The following is a 15,051-nucleotide window of genomic DNA, read 5'->3' as shown; positions in this document are numbered from 1 at the left end:
GTGGTCGTTGTGGGGGATTTTAACTTCCCTGATGTTTGCTGGAAGGACCACTCGGCAACCCAGCCGCAGTCCAGGAGGTTCCTCCAGTGTATGGATGATAACTTCCTCCTGCAAATGGTGGATGAGCCGACCAGGAGAGGAGCGCTGCTGGATCTCATCCTCACTAACAAGGAGGATCTGGTTGAAGCAGTAAGGGTTGAGGGCTGCCTTGGTTGCAGCGACCACGAGATGGTGGAGTTCAGGATCTTGTGTGGCAGGACTAGTAGAATACCAAGTAGAATTGCAACCCTGGACTTTAGCAGGGCAAACTTTGGCCTTTTCAAGCAATTGCTAGGGGAAATCCCATGGGCAGGGCTGCTTGAAGGTAAAGGGGCCCAAGATAGTTGGTTGACATTCAAGGACTACTTTTTCCGTGCTCAAGATCGGAGCATCCCGACACGTAGGAAGTCAAGGAAGAGGGCCAAGAGACCTGCGTGGCTAAATAGGGAATTGCTGGGTATGCTCAAGTGGAAGAGGAGAGTTTACAGGTCATGGAAGGAGGGGCTGGCCACTTGGGAGGAATATAAGGCTGCTGCTAGAGGATGTAGGAAGGCAGCTAGGAGGACTAAGGCATCCTTAGAATTAAACCTGGCAAGAAGGGTCAAGGACAGCAAAAAGAGCTTTTTTAAATACATGGCAGACAAAACTAACACCAGAGGCAATGTAGGCCCACTGATGAACGGGATGGGTGCCCTGGTGACAGAAGATAAAGAGATGGCAGAGTTACTGAATGCCTTCTTTGTCTCTGTCTACTCTGCTGCGGGCAGTCCTGAAGAGCCCTGTACCCCTGAGACCTTAGATGAAGTCAGGTCGACGGAGCGGTTTGCCTTAGTCGACGAGGAATGGGTTAGAGACCAGTTGAGCAATCTGGACATCCATAAATCCATGGGTCCAGATGGGATGCACCCGCGGGTGCTGAGGGAACTGGCGGAAGTCATTGCTAGACCACTCTCCATCATCTTTACCAAGTCTTGGGAAACGGGAGAGGTGCCTGAGGACTGAGCACTCCAGTCTTCAAAAAGGGCAAGAAGGAGGACCCGGGTAACTATAGGCCGGTCAGCCTCACCTCCATCCCTGGGAAAGTGATGGAACACCTTATCCTTGGTACCATCTTAAGGCATATCAAGGATAAGAAGGTTATGAGGGGCAGTCAACATGGCTTCACCAGGGGGAAATCATGTTTGACCAATCTCTTAGCCTTTTATGAGGAAATAACACAGTGGATCACGGCTAAAATGAGGAAGTGTGGACTGGATGATCAGGTAGTGAGGTGGACTGCGAACTGGCTGAAGGAGAGAAGCCAGAGAGTTGTAGTCTATGGGGCTGAGTCTAGTTGGAGGCCTGTGACTAGTGGAGTGCCTCAAGGGTCAGTACTGGGACCGGTATTATTTAATATATTCATCAATGATTTAGATGAGGGAATTGAGTGTACTATCAGCAAGTTTGCTGATGACACTAAGCTGGGAGGAGTGGCTGATACGCCAGAAGGCTGTGCTGCCATCCAGCGAGACCTGGATAGGCTGGAGAGTTGGGCAGGGAGTAACTTGATGAAATATAACAAGGGAAAGTGTAGAGTCCTGCATCTGGGCAGGAACAACCCCAGGTTCCAGTATAGGTTGGGGAATGACCTGTTAGAGAGCAGTGTAGGGGAGAGGGACCTGGGGGTCCTAGTGGACGACAGGATGACCATGAGCCAACACTGTGCCCTTGTGGCTAAGAAGGCCAATGGCATCCTGGGGTGTATTAGAAGGGCGGTGGTTAGTAGGTCGAGAGAGGTCCTCCTTCCCCTCTACTCTGCCCTGGTGAGACCGCATCTGGAGTATTGTGTCCAGTTCTGGGCCCCTCAGTTCAAGAAGGACAGGGAGCTGCTGGAGAGAGTCCAGCGCAGGGCAACTAAGATGATTAAGGGAGTGGAGCATCTCCCTTATGAGGAAAGACTGAGGGAGCTGGGTCTCTATAGTTTGGAGAAGAGGAGACTGAGGGGTGACCTTATCAGTGTCTATAAATGTATAAAGGGGGAGTGTCACGAGGACGGAGCCAGGCTCTACTCAGTGGCAAACAATGATAGGACAAGGGGTAATGGGTACAAACTGGAACACAAGAGGTTCCACTTAAACTTGAGAAGAAACTTCTTCTCAGTGAGGGTGACGGAACACTGGAACAGGCTGCCCAGGGAGGTTGTGGAGTCTCCTTCCCTGGAGACATTCAAAACCCGCCTGGACGCATTCCTGTGTAACATTATCTAGGTGTTCCTGCTCCGGCAGGGGGATTGGACTAGATGATCTTTCGAGGTCCCTTCCAATCTCTAACATACTGTGATACTGTGATACTGTGAATTAAGTTATCTGCTGACGCTGAACACAGAGCATACAGTCCTAACTATGACCCTTTGGGAATTACCTTGATCAAAATAAACCCTATGAAGACTGACAGGAAATTGGGCTGCCATATATAAAATATAGTCCCAAAATAAATACGTAAAGTACTTGTATTATATATAAATTACTACTGTCTGATTAACTGCACTTCACCGATAAAAACAGTTGGTTTATATGCTGAGGGCAACTGCTTCTAAGAGTATGATGACGAATGTACCTGCTCAATGCCACAGCAGTACTTTGCCTGTAATCTCTGTTGCTTTCATTAAAGTATTTCCTTCAGGGAAGCCCACGGCTCTGTAACTCATTTCTTCTCTTCTAGTACAGGTACCCACTGATTTGGTCCTATCGACATCTATCCTCCCAACTCCCCACCAAAACTCAGATGCCAGGCCATAGCTGCTCTACAAACACATTTAATGCTTCGTGCTGGAGGCACCACCTTCTTCAGTATCTTTTCTTTCCTCTGGATCTGAGCAGGCATCCTACAGCAAAGGAACACATACATAGACTTTTTTTCATGGAAAACCCTCTCTTACCAGAACAGAAGTCTCTTGGGTGACCCTTTATCTCTAGGTTTTTCTTTCTACACCTGCTTCAGGGAACCCTCCTATATAAACTACTGGTTTCTTACACATCTCTTAAGTTTACTGAGTCGTGCAGACTGCCTTTAACTGTAAAATATTTTTAATGTAAAAACACTTTTGGAATTAGCCTGAGCCCACTGATGTGGGTCAATCCAGCCTGTGTCAAAGGCATGTAGGATGAGACAGTAGAGTTCTGTATTGGTTTAGGAAGGTTTGGTTTTGACAACCAATAGCTTTTCTTGCATTAGGCTAATTCACTGAATCCTCTCTTTCCTCCATTATATTTAGATGAAGAAAGGAATGTTCCAGGTATGAGATACACTTCCCATTCAATATTTTCTCCTAAAAATGCAGCCTGGATTTAGTAATTACTCAACACTATCCTGCAAAGTCTACAGACTATCATGAATACTTAGATTAGCCAATCCTCATTTTCCCCCAAACTCAGCTAAGGCAATCCAAGAAACCGAATTTATATAAACAATAAAATGATTTTACTGTGCAAGTTCAGAAATACTGACAGTTTCATGGAAGAAGACACTTGAGATGAATTAAGAAGCTTTAACAACCCTACAGAAAGGCAAGTACACTGGCTGAAAAAGCAGCCAGCATCTGGAAATGAGTAATGAGGTACTACAGCACAATTCAGCTAGTGGATGCTTCAGCTTTTACTGCATAACTAAAGTGCAGCAACATGGTATGATAAATGCAGGAGTGATTCTTCATGAATATGAGGCATATAGAGCTTCTGGGACTATGATATTAATTCTATTTGCTGAGTCTTCATATTGGACAATTTACTGTTTTCTTGCTTAATAAGCAATAGATGCAGCCTATGATAGGTAAACACAGAATTTGCTTTCTCACCTCAAATTGGCAGATGCTACAACAGTCCTTCTAAAGACATATATTAACACTTCCACTGCAGCTATGTAAGCCTATATAACTTTTTCCAGCTGGTTGGAAAATAACTTCTGAAAAAAATACCTGCAACAGTATGGATCTGTTTGGTGGTGGCATCTGTCTGAAGACAGACCACAGGCATCTGTTCTGTCTGTGAGGCAAAGAATATGAAGGATTTTCATTGAAAGCTAGTAAATACATTTCACTATTCCTTCAGTCTCTTCTGTCTCATTTTGAGTTTCTTAAAAACCTGCAGCCCTGTCTGAAAGAAATCCAGGAACTTTTGCCAGTGAGTGTAATGGAATGATTTCCTAATGATGCCTTCCTCTCTACGAGGCTAGAGGAAGTATAATTTTCTGGGAGGGACTATTCATGCATTTTATTAAGCAAACTTTCAGAAGTGCTTAAACTCTTCAAAGTTGAGGGCAATATAAACAAGCTATCAGAGAAGCTGAACTGCTTAACTGTTACAGAGTTGTCTAAAAAAAGGTCTTAATATGCCTAACAAGGATAAATACTGGGAACAGGACCTACAGTAGTTACTAAGAAGTACTGCAATGCCTAAAGTGATTTTTAAAACCAAGTATAAAGGTAATTTCTTCCCCTATACCTGTGAATAAAAGATCTGTGTTTACTAAAAGTAACAAACTCCAACTCAGAGATGCTTTGAAGCAAAATTGAGAGCATTTATTAGAGACCATAAATTATAATTTAATAAATTAGTATTTATGTTTAGTTTGAAATTGTTCATAATTTTTCCCTCATGTGAAAAATAAATCCATATAGCAAGGCAGAATTGAAACAAGACACAAACTGGAGTAGATTTATACAGCAACTTGCTAAAAACTAAAACTTTCTCATAAATGGATTATCAATTACTGTTTATTTAAGAAATGAATTTAGAGGAGAGTTAAGGTCATTTGATGCATTTCAACTTTATGTTAGAATAGTCTTGACCAAGAATCTCATTTTAACAAGATCTGAAAAGTTAAAATATATTTTTCACTGTAAATATACTACTGCTTCAACATTTTCTTTTATATGAACTCAGTTGTTACTTATGGCAACATAATTGGCTGGAAAGATGCCAGTTTGTCCTCCTACTCTACCTTCCCACCAATCAAACTGGGAATCTGTTTTGGTTGTGACCATGATTTTGTCTCCAGCTTTGAAAGTCAAGTCACCTGGCTGTTGTCCTTCGAATGAATAAAGTGCTGTCACTTCTACCGGCTTACTCCAAGAGTTACCTGAAATGACAGAAATTAAATAAAATTACTAAACTACATATACAATAAGTCCTTACATACAATATTCTTAAATGACAGTAGAAATCTGTGACAAAGACACCAAAATAATTTATCTGAGCGTATAAACTGCTGGTGAAAAAAACCCCTCCATTTCCACTACAAGTGAATGGAATATGGATTCCAGCCTATCAGCACAGTCTATTTAATAATGTAGCCTATGCAAAATAAAGATCAGCAATTTTTTCTATATGCCTCATATGTCAGAGACAGTAGGAACAGAAGCAGTGGGTTGAAGAAAGCACGAGCACTTTCTGAAAGATGGCTGAAAATAAACAGTTTTGGATTTTAGTTTTGGTATGTGTTCTCTGTGACATTTTCACCACAGAATCTGCAAAACTTAAACCAGGTATTTGATTTTTTTATCAATACTCAGGATAGAAGATGGCAAAATACAACATCCACAGCACTTCCTTACTCTTTCCAGGGGGTTTACTGCATCTAGATGCTGGTATACCTTGCATGTTAAACAAAACACACAAAACATGCTAGCAGAAAGAACCGAGTATGGTTTGATGTACGGGAAGTGACTTGGCTTGCATTGTGGTATGTTAGACCACATACACATGTGGCTTTTATTCTCTTCCCACCAGTCTCTTACATAACTCTTCCAGTCCTTAGCTGAGGTTGGAATCATGCCATGAGTTTTCTGATCTAGTTTTAAAGGGATCTAAATTCTTGGATACCATCATCCAGCCTCCATTCCTGCTGACACATTTTAGCCAGTATCTCAATGGTTATTACTATTGAACTTTTAATCTAACTGAATATCTTTAATTTGCTAATAACTGTTTTTGCTCTCAATTCCTTCAACTGTCTGAATTATAAGAGGTATCTGTGTCTGTTTAATGTTGATGTAGAAAGTAGTTACATCTCTTGCATGAATGCACCTAAAAGTGAAAAATGGAAGGTACAATGGAAGCATAGTCAAGACGAAATAATAAAGATGTTCAGACAGTCAAGTGGAGAGATTTCAGGAGGTATGGATCATATGGACATGATGGCTGCACAAATGCTGAAGATTAAAGGTTTCTAGCACGACTTGCACCTGCTTGCTGGCAAAACTGTGCTGCAAGAGAGGAAACCCAGGCTCTTTTTAGTCTATATGTTGCAAGTACAGAGCTAGAAAGGATAGTGAGAGAAGCACTGATACAACTCTTTTTTTGTTTGGAAGTCTGTTGTCAACAACTGATACCCGCAGAACTTTTCTTCTAGTTGCTTTTAGCATTTCAAAAGAAAGAGGAAAAGTCCTTTCCCCCAGGCCTCACAAATATAAACTGCAGACAAAACAGGACAGGCAGAGAAGAATAATGGACTATAAATACATGCATGAACACCATAGATTTCCTCCCCCCCCCACCATCTGTCAATATATATATTCATTCCATAGTCCAGTTCTTTGCCTTCATGATCTGCATTTGTAGCAATCATCAAAGATTTATGCAAAATTATTTGGTTGTGTGCTGGGAGAGTGTTGGTTGCAGAGAAGCCAAATCCTGTTTTCCTTGATTCCAGTCTCTCCCTCCTGATATCTATATTCATGATCTAAAGTCAGACACCAGTATTCCTTTTAATGTGAAAACAAAACCAGATGAGAATATCCATGTTTATCAGGTCCGTATCTCCAGCAGTTACTCAAACCAAAAGAACAAAAAAAAGGCAGCAATACAGCTTTTCTAAATATACTTTTACTTTCACACTTGAAACGCACCACAATATTGCCTCCAATTATTATTTGCACTGTCATATTAAAAAGATTGGTTTATGCATTTCCCTTCCCACTTTCTGTATCTGTGTAAACATACAGAAACCTCAAAGCACTACAGCTAATTACGAACATGGGTTCTGTGTCCTTGCTCCATTTGCTACTTTGCTACCATTTAAAAGCATTTTCCAACTTTATTCCTGTCAGCTATTTCATAACAATTCCTATTTAATTTTCCCTAGCAGCTCTTTCCCATCCCATAGTTCATTTTATTTCTCACAGAGATTCTAATCTCTCTGTTTTACTTCTGTATTTTTGTAGCATAAAACCAGATAAAATACGTATTTATTGCCTCCTGATGGCAGTATCCCATTTGGATTTATTTGGATCATCCTGGCATATAGGTATCTTAAATGAATGCATTGTTATGAAATCTACCACATACATTATAAGGGGGAATTATTTCATGCTCCTGTTTCCCCAATTTCAGTTTTACATGAAAGGGTTTTAAATAAAATTGTTACAGTCAATATGAAGATTGCTGAATGCATATACTGAAACCACATTTGAAGCTCACACAAGATGGTGCTACAGGGCTACACACAGGAAAAGATACTGAAATCATTGAGATTTATGAGTGTGCACACTGAAATAAAAACAAATTACATTGTAGAAAATCATTAATTAATGGTATCTGAATAAACACAGCACACTTCTACAAACAGTGGTCAAAACAGAAATACAGAAATTTTGGCTGAAGATCAATTAGTGCAGCAGCCAGCATACATACTCAATGCTCTAGCATACATGTGTATGGTGTATGCTTTATAACAAACTGCTCTGACCACAATATCTTTTCATTTTTATTCATCTTTACATACCATAATGATTTGAACCTTTTGCTAAGGACTACTGCTAGAGACTTAATGGGGTATAAACTAGATTGAATTTACAGCCTCTTGGCTGTGCTGCAGTACCCATCCCAGAGTGACTGAAAGAGTGATAAAATTACCTTTAATTAGAGGGCATTTAGCACAGAACAAGAACATTCTCTAGAAAGTTGCTACAGAACAGATACATGGTCTGCATTTCTAATAATTGGCTGAAGAGTGCCAGGAGCCTTTTTTTGACTTCAAGACCAATCGGCATGTACTGGCCACATACCTACCAGTATACACTCACCACACAGGCGGGAGAGCCAAACTACCTACTGTTTCATGCTGGAGTAACTCCTAAATTACATCTGTGAATTATATGGAAAAGTGCAAGGTGAGAATAACGCCAAAGAATTTTATAACACCACAACCACACAGGTAACTGAGTTATAGTGCACAGGCCTGTGCCTTCACACTCTTTAATGTAGTAGTAAGTGTAGCCATTAGTTTCACATTCTAATGTAAACCTACAAAATATTAATTAAACCATAGGGTGTTTCTAAGACTGTTTTTTAGAGAAGAACAGTCATTTTACATCATTTTAGGTTCAGCTTATTATGCTTCCATAAATCTGAGCTGGAAGACAGAATAATATAGTTCAGCTGTGGGTCCCAAATTTAATTTTACTGGCATAGATGCACATATACCCTAGCCACTGAATGTCTGATCTTGAAGAGCTTGCAGAAGAATTATACAAAAACTGTAAAGTGCTGCTTTTAGTCCTTGGCACAGCAAACTGAAACAAATCTCACGTATTTGAGATTAGTGGTGAGAATGCTAAACATCCACTTTGGAAAATTTACTAATTATCAATAATTAGAGAGTTAGCATGATTTTGTGGGTCATGTGTGCACCTATGTCATGGTTCAACCACAGCTGGCAACTAAGCACCACACAGCTTCTCACTCACTCCCCCTTGATGGGATAGGGAAGAAAGGAGGGTAAAAGTAAGAAAACTCACGGGCTAAATGGGATAGGGAAGAAAGAAGGGTAAAAGTAAGAAAACTCATGGGCTAAGACAAGAACAGTTTACTAGTAGAAATAATGATATAATGATAATAATTGTAATGAAAAGGAAAATAAGGAGAGAAACGAGCCCCAAGAAAAACAAGTAATGTGAATGAAAAACAACTGCTCACCACCAACCCGACTGATGCTCAGCCTGTTCCCAAGCAGCAGCTCCCTGGCCAGCTTTCCCCCTAGTTTATATGCTGAGCATGATGCCACATGGTATGGAATATCCCTTTGGCTAGTTAGGGTCAACTGTTATGGCTGTGTCCTCTCACAGCTTCTTGTTCAGCCCCAGCCTGCTCACTGGCAGGGCATGAGAAGCTGTAAAGTCCTTGACTTAATGTAAGCACTGCTCAGGAGCAACTAAAACATTGGTGTCTTATCAGCATTGCTCTCATTCTAAATCCAAAACACAGTACTGTACAGATACTAGGAAAAAAATTAACTCTATCCCAGCTGAAACCAGAACAATCCATATGACAGAAATGATAACTGTACTAACTCAAACTAGTACTTCTGGCTTTGGGTTAATCTAAACCACATTAAACAGCTTACACAAAAGGAGTCCTTGGACTCAACTGCCACGGCCAACAAGCCATCTGATCAAGGTGACTGATGACTGGCAGGGTAATCCTACTGTTGACTGTCCATATATTACACACTTTCTGCTAAATCTCTCCTTTGGTAAATGGGACTGGTTTCTTCTGCAGTTGAAAGGTCGTAACATTGCTTCTATTGGGATGCAACATACCATATGGAGATGTGATTGTCTAGATAGATATATTTTTCCTTGGAACTGAATAGTCTATCATACTCTTTTTTTTTTTTTGTGCAACCTTTAGAATGCATGGCTAGTAGCTTTTGATATTTAAAAAACAGTGTGGATGAGTAACACATTCTAAATACTAAATTCTACTTTCTCTGCATATTGTAAAGAAATAGAAGTGACTGGAACTGCAATACAAAATGTTAAAAGTCAGATGAGTCTCCAGCATCAGAGATGACAGAAGTTGTACCCTGCTGCCATAAAAGCTCCACCAAAAAGTGTCAGCTTACAGAAAAGCTGCAATAGAATTCTCACTGGTTAAATGGAGACATAGAAAATTAAACAACCACATGAATCCTGTTTGTGCAGCAGAAGTAAAAGAAAACTGACACAGAGACCAAAGCACAGAAAACAACTAATCAATCTAGGCAGACTTAAACATCTATGCTTTTAAAAACAAATATATCAAGTATCAAAAAGGTTACCTATCGCTAATACACTGTTCAGAGACATTGAAAGCTTCAGTACTGCTTGTAGGTTTAGGATGAGAGCTGTAACTAGCAGGGGACAGAAATCTTAGTTCTTTACCTGTGATGGGACACTGGGCTTTTGTTTGGAAAGAATTAATACTGAGTTTATAATTAGAATTCGGGAAAGGATTCAAGGCAGGCTAATGAACTAAGTTAATTACAGTATCCTGCAAATCTCCAAGTCAAAAATGATAGTTGGTGCCAGCAACAACGAAGAGTTTATAGGAGATTTTAATTATTATCCTCAGCAAATGGTCTGGACAACACCACCTGCTAAGACACTATTGTGAATATAAATACTTGGATGACATGGTCTAGGGTGAGGCATCCCTGCCCATGGCAGGGGGTTTGGAACTAGATGATCTTAACGACTTTTCCAACCCAAACCATCCTATGATTCTATCAAATACATACACTGATTATAATAAACTGCCTGAAGGATATCTGTCCCAAATTATCATATTAAAAAGGAAGACTATTATCAGGCCCCAAATGGGCATGTTAAAGTGGAAGACAAACATCAGCTTGATTCAACATCGTTAAATGAACCAGCAACACGTTGTTGCAGCAAAGAAGGTGAACAGTATCCTGAGCTGCATTAAGCAAGAGTCAGTGGAGGAATGTAAAGGATGCGCAAAGTGATAGGGCAGGAAATTAGCTTTGAATCAACAACTGAATCTAAATGAAAATAAAGGAATATTGAATTTGCAAAGGTCAGACAGAAGGATGTTGTAACAATTGAATCATAACAAGACGAAACCCTGGACAAAAGTGGAGACAGAAAGAAAAGGCAGCATCTTTCAAATGGTACTGAAATGGAGGAGAACCATCTATAAGACTTATTGCTCAGAAACTGAAATTCCAAATTGATGATCACATGTGCTCTGCACTGGTTAGGAACAGGCAGTTTCAGATTCTATTTGATCATTTTTAGCTTGAATTCATAATTAATTAACAAAAGAGAACCAGAGTAAGGGAGGAAGAGAGAGATCTGGAACAAAGATAGTTATGAATTGTCTGCAGAAAATGTTATTTAGCAAATGAAAATGGACAAAGGCCAGCTAGCTGGGAAATCTTAACAGAAAAATAGAGGGCTGAAAAGAATGCCTTCTCATTGAGACATTGGAAATATACAGAATCATAGAATCATAGAATAGTTAGGGTTGGAAAGGACCTTAAGATCATCTGCTTCCAACCCAACTGCCATGGGCAGGGAAACCTCACACTAAACCATGTCACCCAAGGTTTCATAAACATGGCCTTGAAAACTGACAGGGATGGAGCATTCACAGCTTCCCTGGGCAACCTATTCCAGTGCCTCACCACCCTAACGGGAAAGAATTTCCTTCTTATATCCAACCTAAACTTCCCCTGTTTAAGTTTGAACCTGTTACCCCTTGTCCTGTCACTACAGTCTCTAATGAAGAGTCCCTCTCCAGCATCCCTATAGGCCCCCTTCAGAGACTGGAAGGCTGCTAGGAGGTCTCCACGCAGCCTTCTCTTCTCCACGATGAACAGACCCAACTTCCTCAGCCTGTCTTCATACAGGAGGTGCTCCAGTCCCCTGATCATCCTCATGGTCCTTCTCTGGACTTGTTCCAACAGTTCCATGTCCTTTTTATGTTGAGGACACCAGAACTGCACACAATACTGCAGGTGAGGTCTCACAAGAGCAGAGTAGAGGGGCAGGATCGCCTCCTTTGACCTGCTGGTCATGCTCCTTTTGATGCAGCCCAGGATGCGTTTGGCCTTCTGGGCTGCGAGCGCACACTGCCAGCTCATGTTCATTTTCTCATCAACCAACACCCCCAAGTCCTTCTCTGCAGGGCTGCTTTGAACCTCTTCTCTGCCCAACCTGTAGCTGTGCCTGGGATTGCTCCAACCCGGGTGTAGGACCTTGCACTTGGCATGGTTAAACCTCATGAGGTTGGCATCAGCCCACCTCACAAGCATGTCAAGGTCCCTCTGGATGGCATTCCTTCCCTCTAGCTCATCAACCGAACCACACAGCTTGGTGTCATCGGCAAACTTGCTGAGGGCGCACTCAATCCCACTGTCCATGTCAGCAACAAAGATGTTAAACAAGACCGGTCCCAACACCGATCCCTGAGGGATGCCGCTCATTTACTGGTCTCCAGCCAGACATTGAGCCATTGACGACAACTATTTGTGTGCGGCCATCCAGCCAGTTCTTTATCCACCGAGTGGTCCATCCATCAAATTGATGTTGCTCCAATTTAGAGACAAGGATGTCGTGTGGGACAGTGTCAAATACTTTGCACAAGTCCAGGTAGATGACATCAACTGCTCTACTCCTGTCCATCAGTTCTGTAGCCCCATCATAGAAGGCCACCAAATTGGTCAGGCAGGATTTCGCCTTAGTGAAGCCATGCTGGCTGTCACCAAGCACCTTGTTGATTTTCACGTGCCTTAGCATGCCTTCCAGGAGAATCTGCTCCAAGATTTTGCTCCAAGATTTTTATATATAAAGGCAATTATAGACATAGGCCAGCAATGGAATTCAGGGAGCACAAGTATTAATGAAGAAAACCAAAGGTGACAATTAATCTGTCTATTAGGGCAAGGGAGGATGGAATGTGATTTCTAATATGTGGTTATAAAGAGGTCACCAGAGATTTGGAAGTAACATTTACATCAGTGAATGGAGCAGTACCAAGGCCAACTGCTAGTCTGGCCCTGTCCATGCTATTAAGTTCCATGTCTCCAAATCAGAGTAGTTTCATTTACATTGACTACTGGGGACAGTCTCTGGCACATCAAACTTCCAAAATACTAAGAACAGCCCACTACATTTCCTAGATCAAAATCACACTGGGAACTTGCTAGCAATTTGATAGAATAAATGATAACATTTCAGTGCCAAAGCACATTCTCTGGCAATGTTTAATTTATCAGCATAGGCAGAACTGATGTTTTGAACCACATGCAAGAGAAACTGTTTTAAAGAGGGTCCAGCATAGTACTGAAAAACGCCAAAGCAACAACATAAAAGATTAGGTTAACAGGATTGTGATCAACTATGGGATTTATAAGATGAAAAGGGATGAGATGCTAACACTGGAAAGATATCGCTAGATGAGCTTGAAAGCTCAAAAGTCAAAAGGAGCAACAAGATATGATGGAAACCTGTAACAGAGAGGTGATAAAACAATGAGAATCTCCTGAATCTGTGAAAACTCAAAAGTTTATAGAAGATATGAGTTGAGGATGAGTAGAACCATCATATCTGTTATTAGCATACTCCTGAAAGATACCCGGTATGTACTGCTAAGAAAGGACAGGAACTGGCTAGGATCTAAGGAATGTTATAGTAATGCAAGACCTCCTTGCGGTGAGACTGGGAGCATGTAACTAAATAAAGCACATTCTCTGAGACCCAGGTTGGAGTCTGGTGTGTTGCCACACATTAAACCACCTTTTTGGCCTGTCCTCTTTTTGCCCCCTCTATTCATTTGGAGAGGCTATTTAAGAGCTGTATTCCCCCTGCTGGCAAAATTGCTTTCTTTATGTCCAGCTTCAAGTAATGTGCTACCAGTTTACATCTATTTTGTTGTTTGTTAACATTGGCTTTTGGCTGAAAACTTGCTTTCTTGACAGTTACCTTTCTTATGCTTTTATAGTCAAACCCCATTTTATTTTTTTAACCTACAGCTTAGACCTGGATTTTCTAGGAAATCACTAATTATTACTACATGCTAGTTTCCTGCAAGCTGTTCAATCCTTTAATTTTATGGATCTCATGCCTTGCATCATTATTACATTTTGTAATTGCTTTTAACTAAGAATTTTAAACAAGAATGAATACTAGTTTTAAATTCCAGGTATATGAATTAACAGTGGTTTTCATCATAATAGTTCTTATGAATCACACTCAAATGACTTGGAACAAAGGATACTTTTGAAAAAACAGAAAAAGATACTCTAGGATGTAAAGAAATAAAGGCGCAAAAGTACATAATTTTATGTTTATTAGTAACTACATGCACACATCCAAGAAAAAAAAAAATAAATCTCAGATTTTAGAAAGCAATCAAGATCATTAAAACTACATCAGAAAACAGGATTCTGTTACTGGAATAGAAAATATATGGCTTGTAATGTATGTGACTACCAGTTTAAATATTTCCTTAAACTTAAAAACCTCTTGCATACGTAACTCCTTAAAAAGGACTGGTTCATTTATGTGCTAGAATGTAAACCAAGAAAAAAAATATTATAAGTTTTATATAATTAAAAAAATATATCAATGATGTTCTAAAATATTGAAAAAAACCTGCCTTAAAATATCCACTTTATGACCACATGCACTAATAAAAACACGACAGATACAACATCTTGCTTCATGTGACTTTTGGAAAATAGGCACCTTGGAGATTAAGACTTCAACAGGTATAGTTCAGTGGATCTTCATAATGCTTTATGGATGGGAGAATTTTAATGCAACTAACAGTCCATGCTTTGATGATATTTGAATTCCAACGCTTTACTATTCTTAAGTATTTTCTAACAAATATTGTTTAGGTAATGTGAAATTTGGCTCAAAGTTGGGGTTCAGACCCACAAAGGTAATGCTGAGTTCCTATTCACAACTAGGTTGCACAGAAGTCAGATTACTGAATTACCTAGGTTACAATGTCATGATAAGCAGAAAAAAATAATACCTTATAAGGTTAGATTCTCTTATTAGGCGACATCAGTTCCCAGGCTTTATCATTCACCATTCCTACCGATAGGTCTAAACCAGCAGCATTTCTGGAAAGTGACAAGGGGTCAGTGTTTAAAGACTTAAAATGGAAGTGAAGTAAGGTAAATCAGAGAAAGGATGAAAGGAAGTGCTATATGAGTGTCCTGGGTTCAGCGGTAGCAGTCATT

General features: G+C 40.3%; 1 protein-coding gene across 3 annotated transcripts in view; it reads right to left on the bottom strand.

Moving 5' to 3' along the window:
* Positions 1–4,569: 4,569 nt before the first annotated feature.
* The window catches only part of SH3YL1 (SH3 and SYLF domain containing 1), a 51,188-nt gene continuing 40,706 nt past the window's right edge, over positions 4,570–15,051 (bottom strand). For all 3 annotated transcript variants that reach the window (XM_057431868.1, XM_057431867.1, XM_057431869.1), the window contains exon 10: positions 4,570–5,154. In XM_057431868.1, the coding sequence (XP_057287851.1) occupies positions 4,955–5,154 (200 nt within the window). In that variant the 3' untranslated portion in view covers positions 4,570–4,954. The remainder of the gene's footprint in view (positions 5,155–15,051) is intronic.

This window comes from Pezoporus wallicus, unplaced genomic scaffold, assembly GCF_028554395.1.
Source record: "Pezoporus wallicus isolate ANWC-B61680 ecotype Strahan unplaced genomic scaffold, APGP_CSIRO_Pwel_v1 contig_161, whole genome shotgun sequence".
Taxonomy (NCBI): Eukaryota; Metazoa; Chordata; class Aves; order Psittaciformes; family Psittacidae; genus Pezoporus; species Pezoporus wallicus.
Note: the sequence above shows the minus strand (reverse complement) of the source record. Positions and strands in the feature narration are given on the sequence as shown.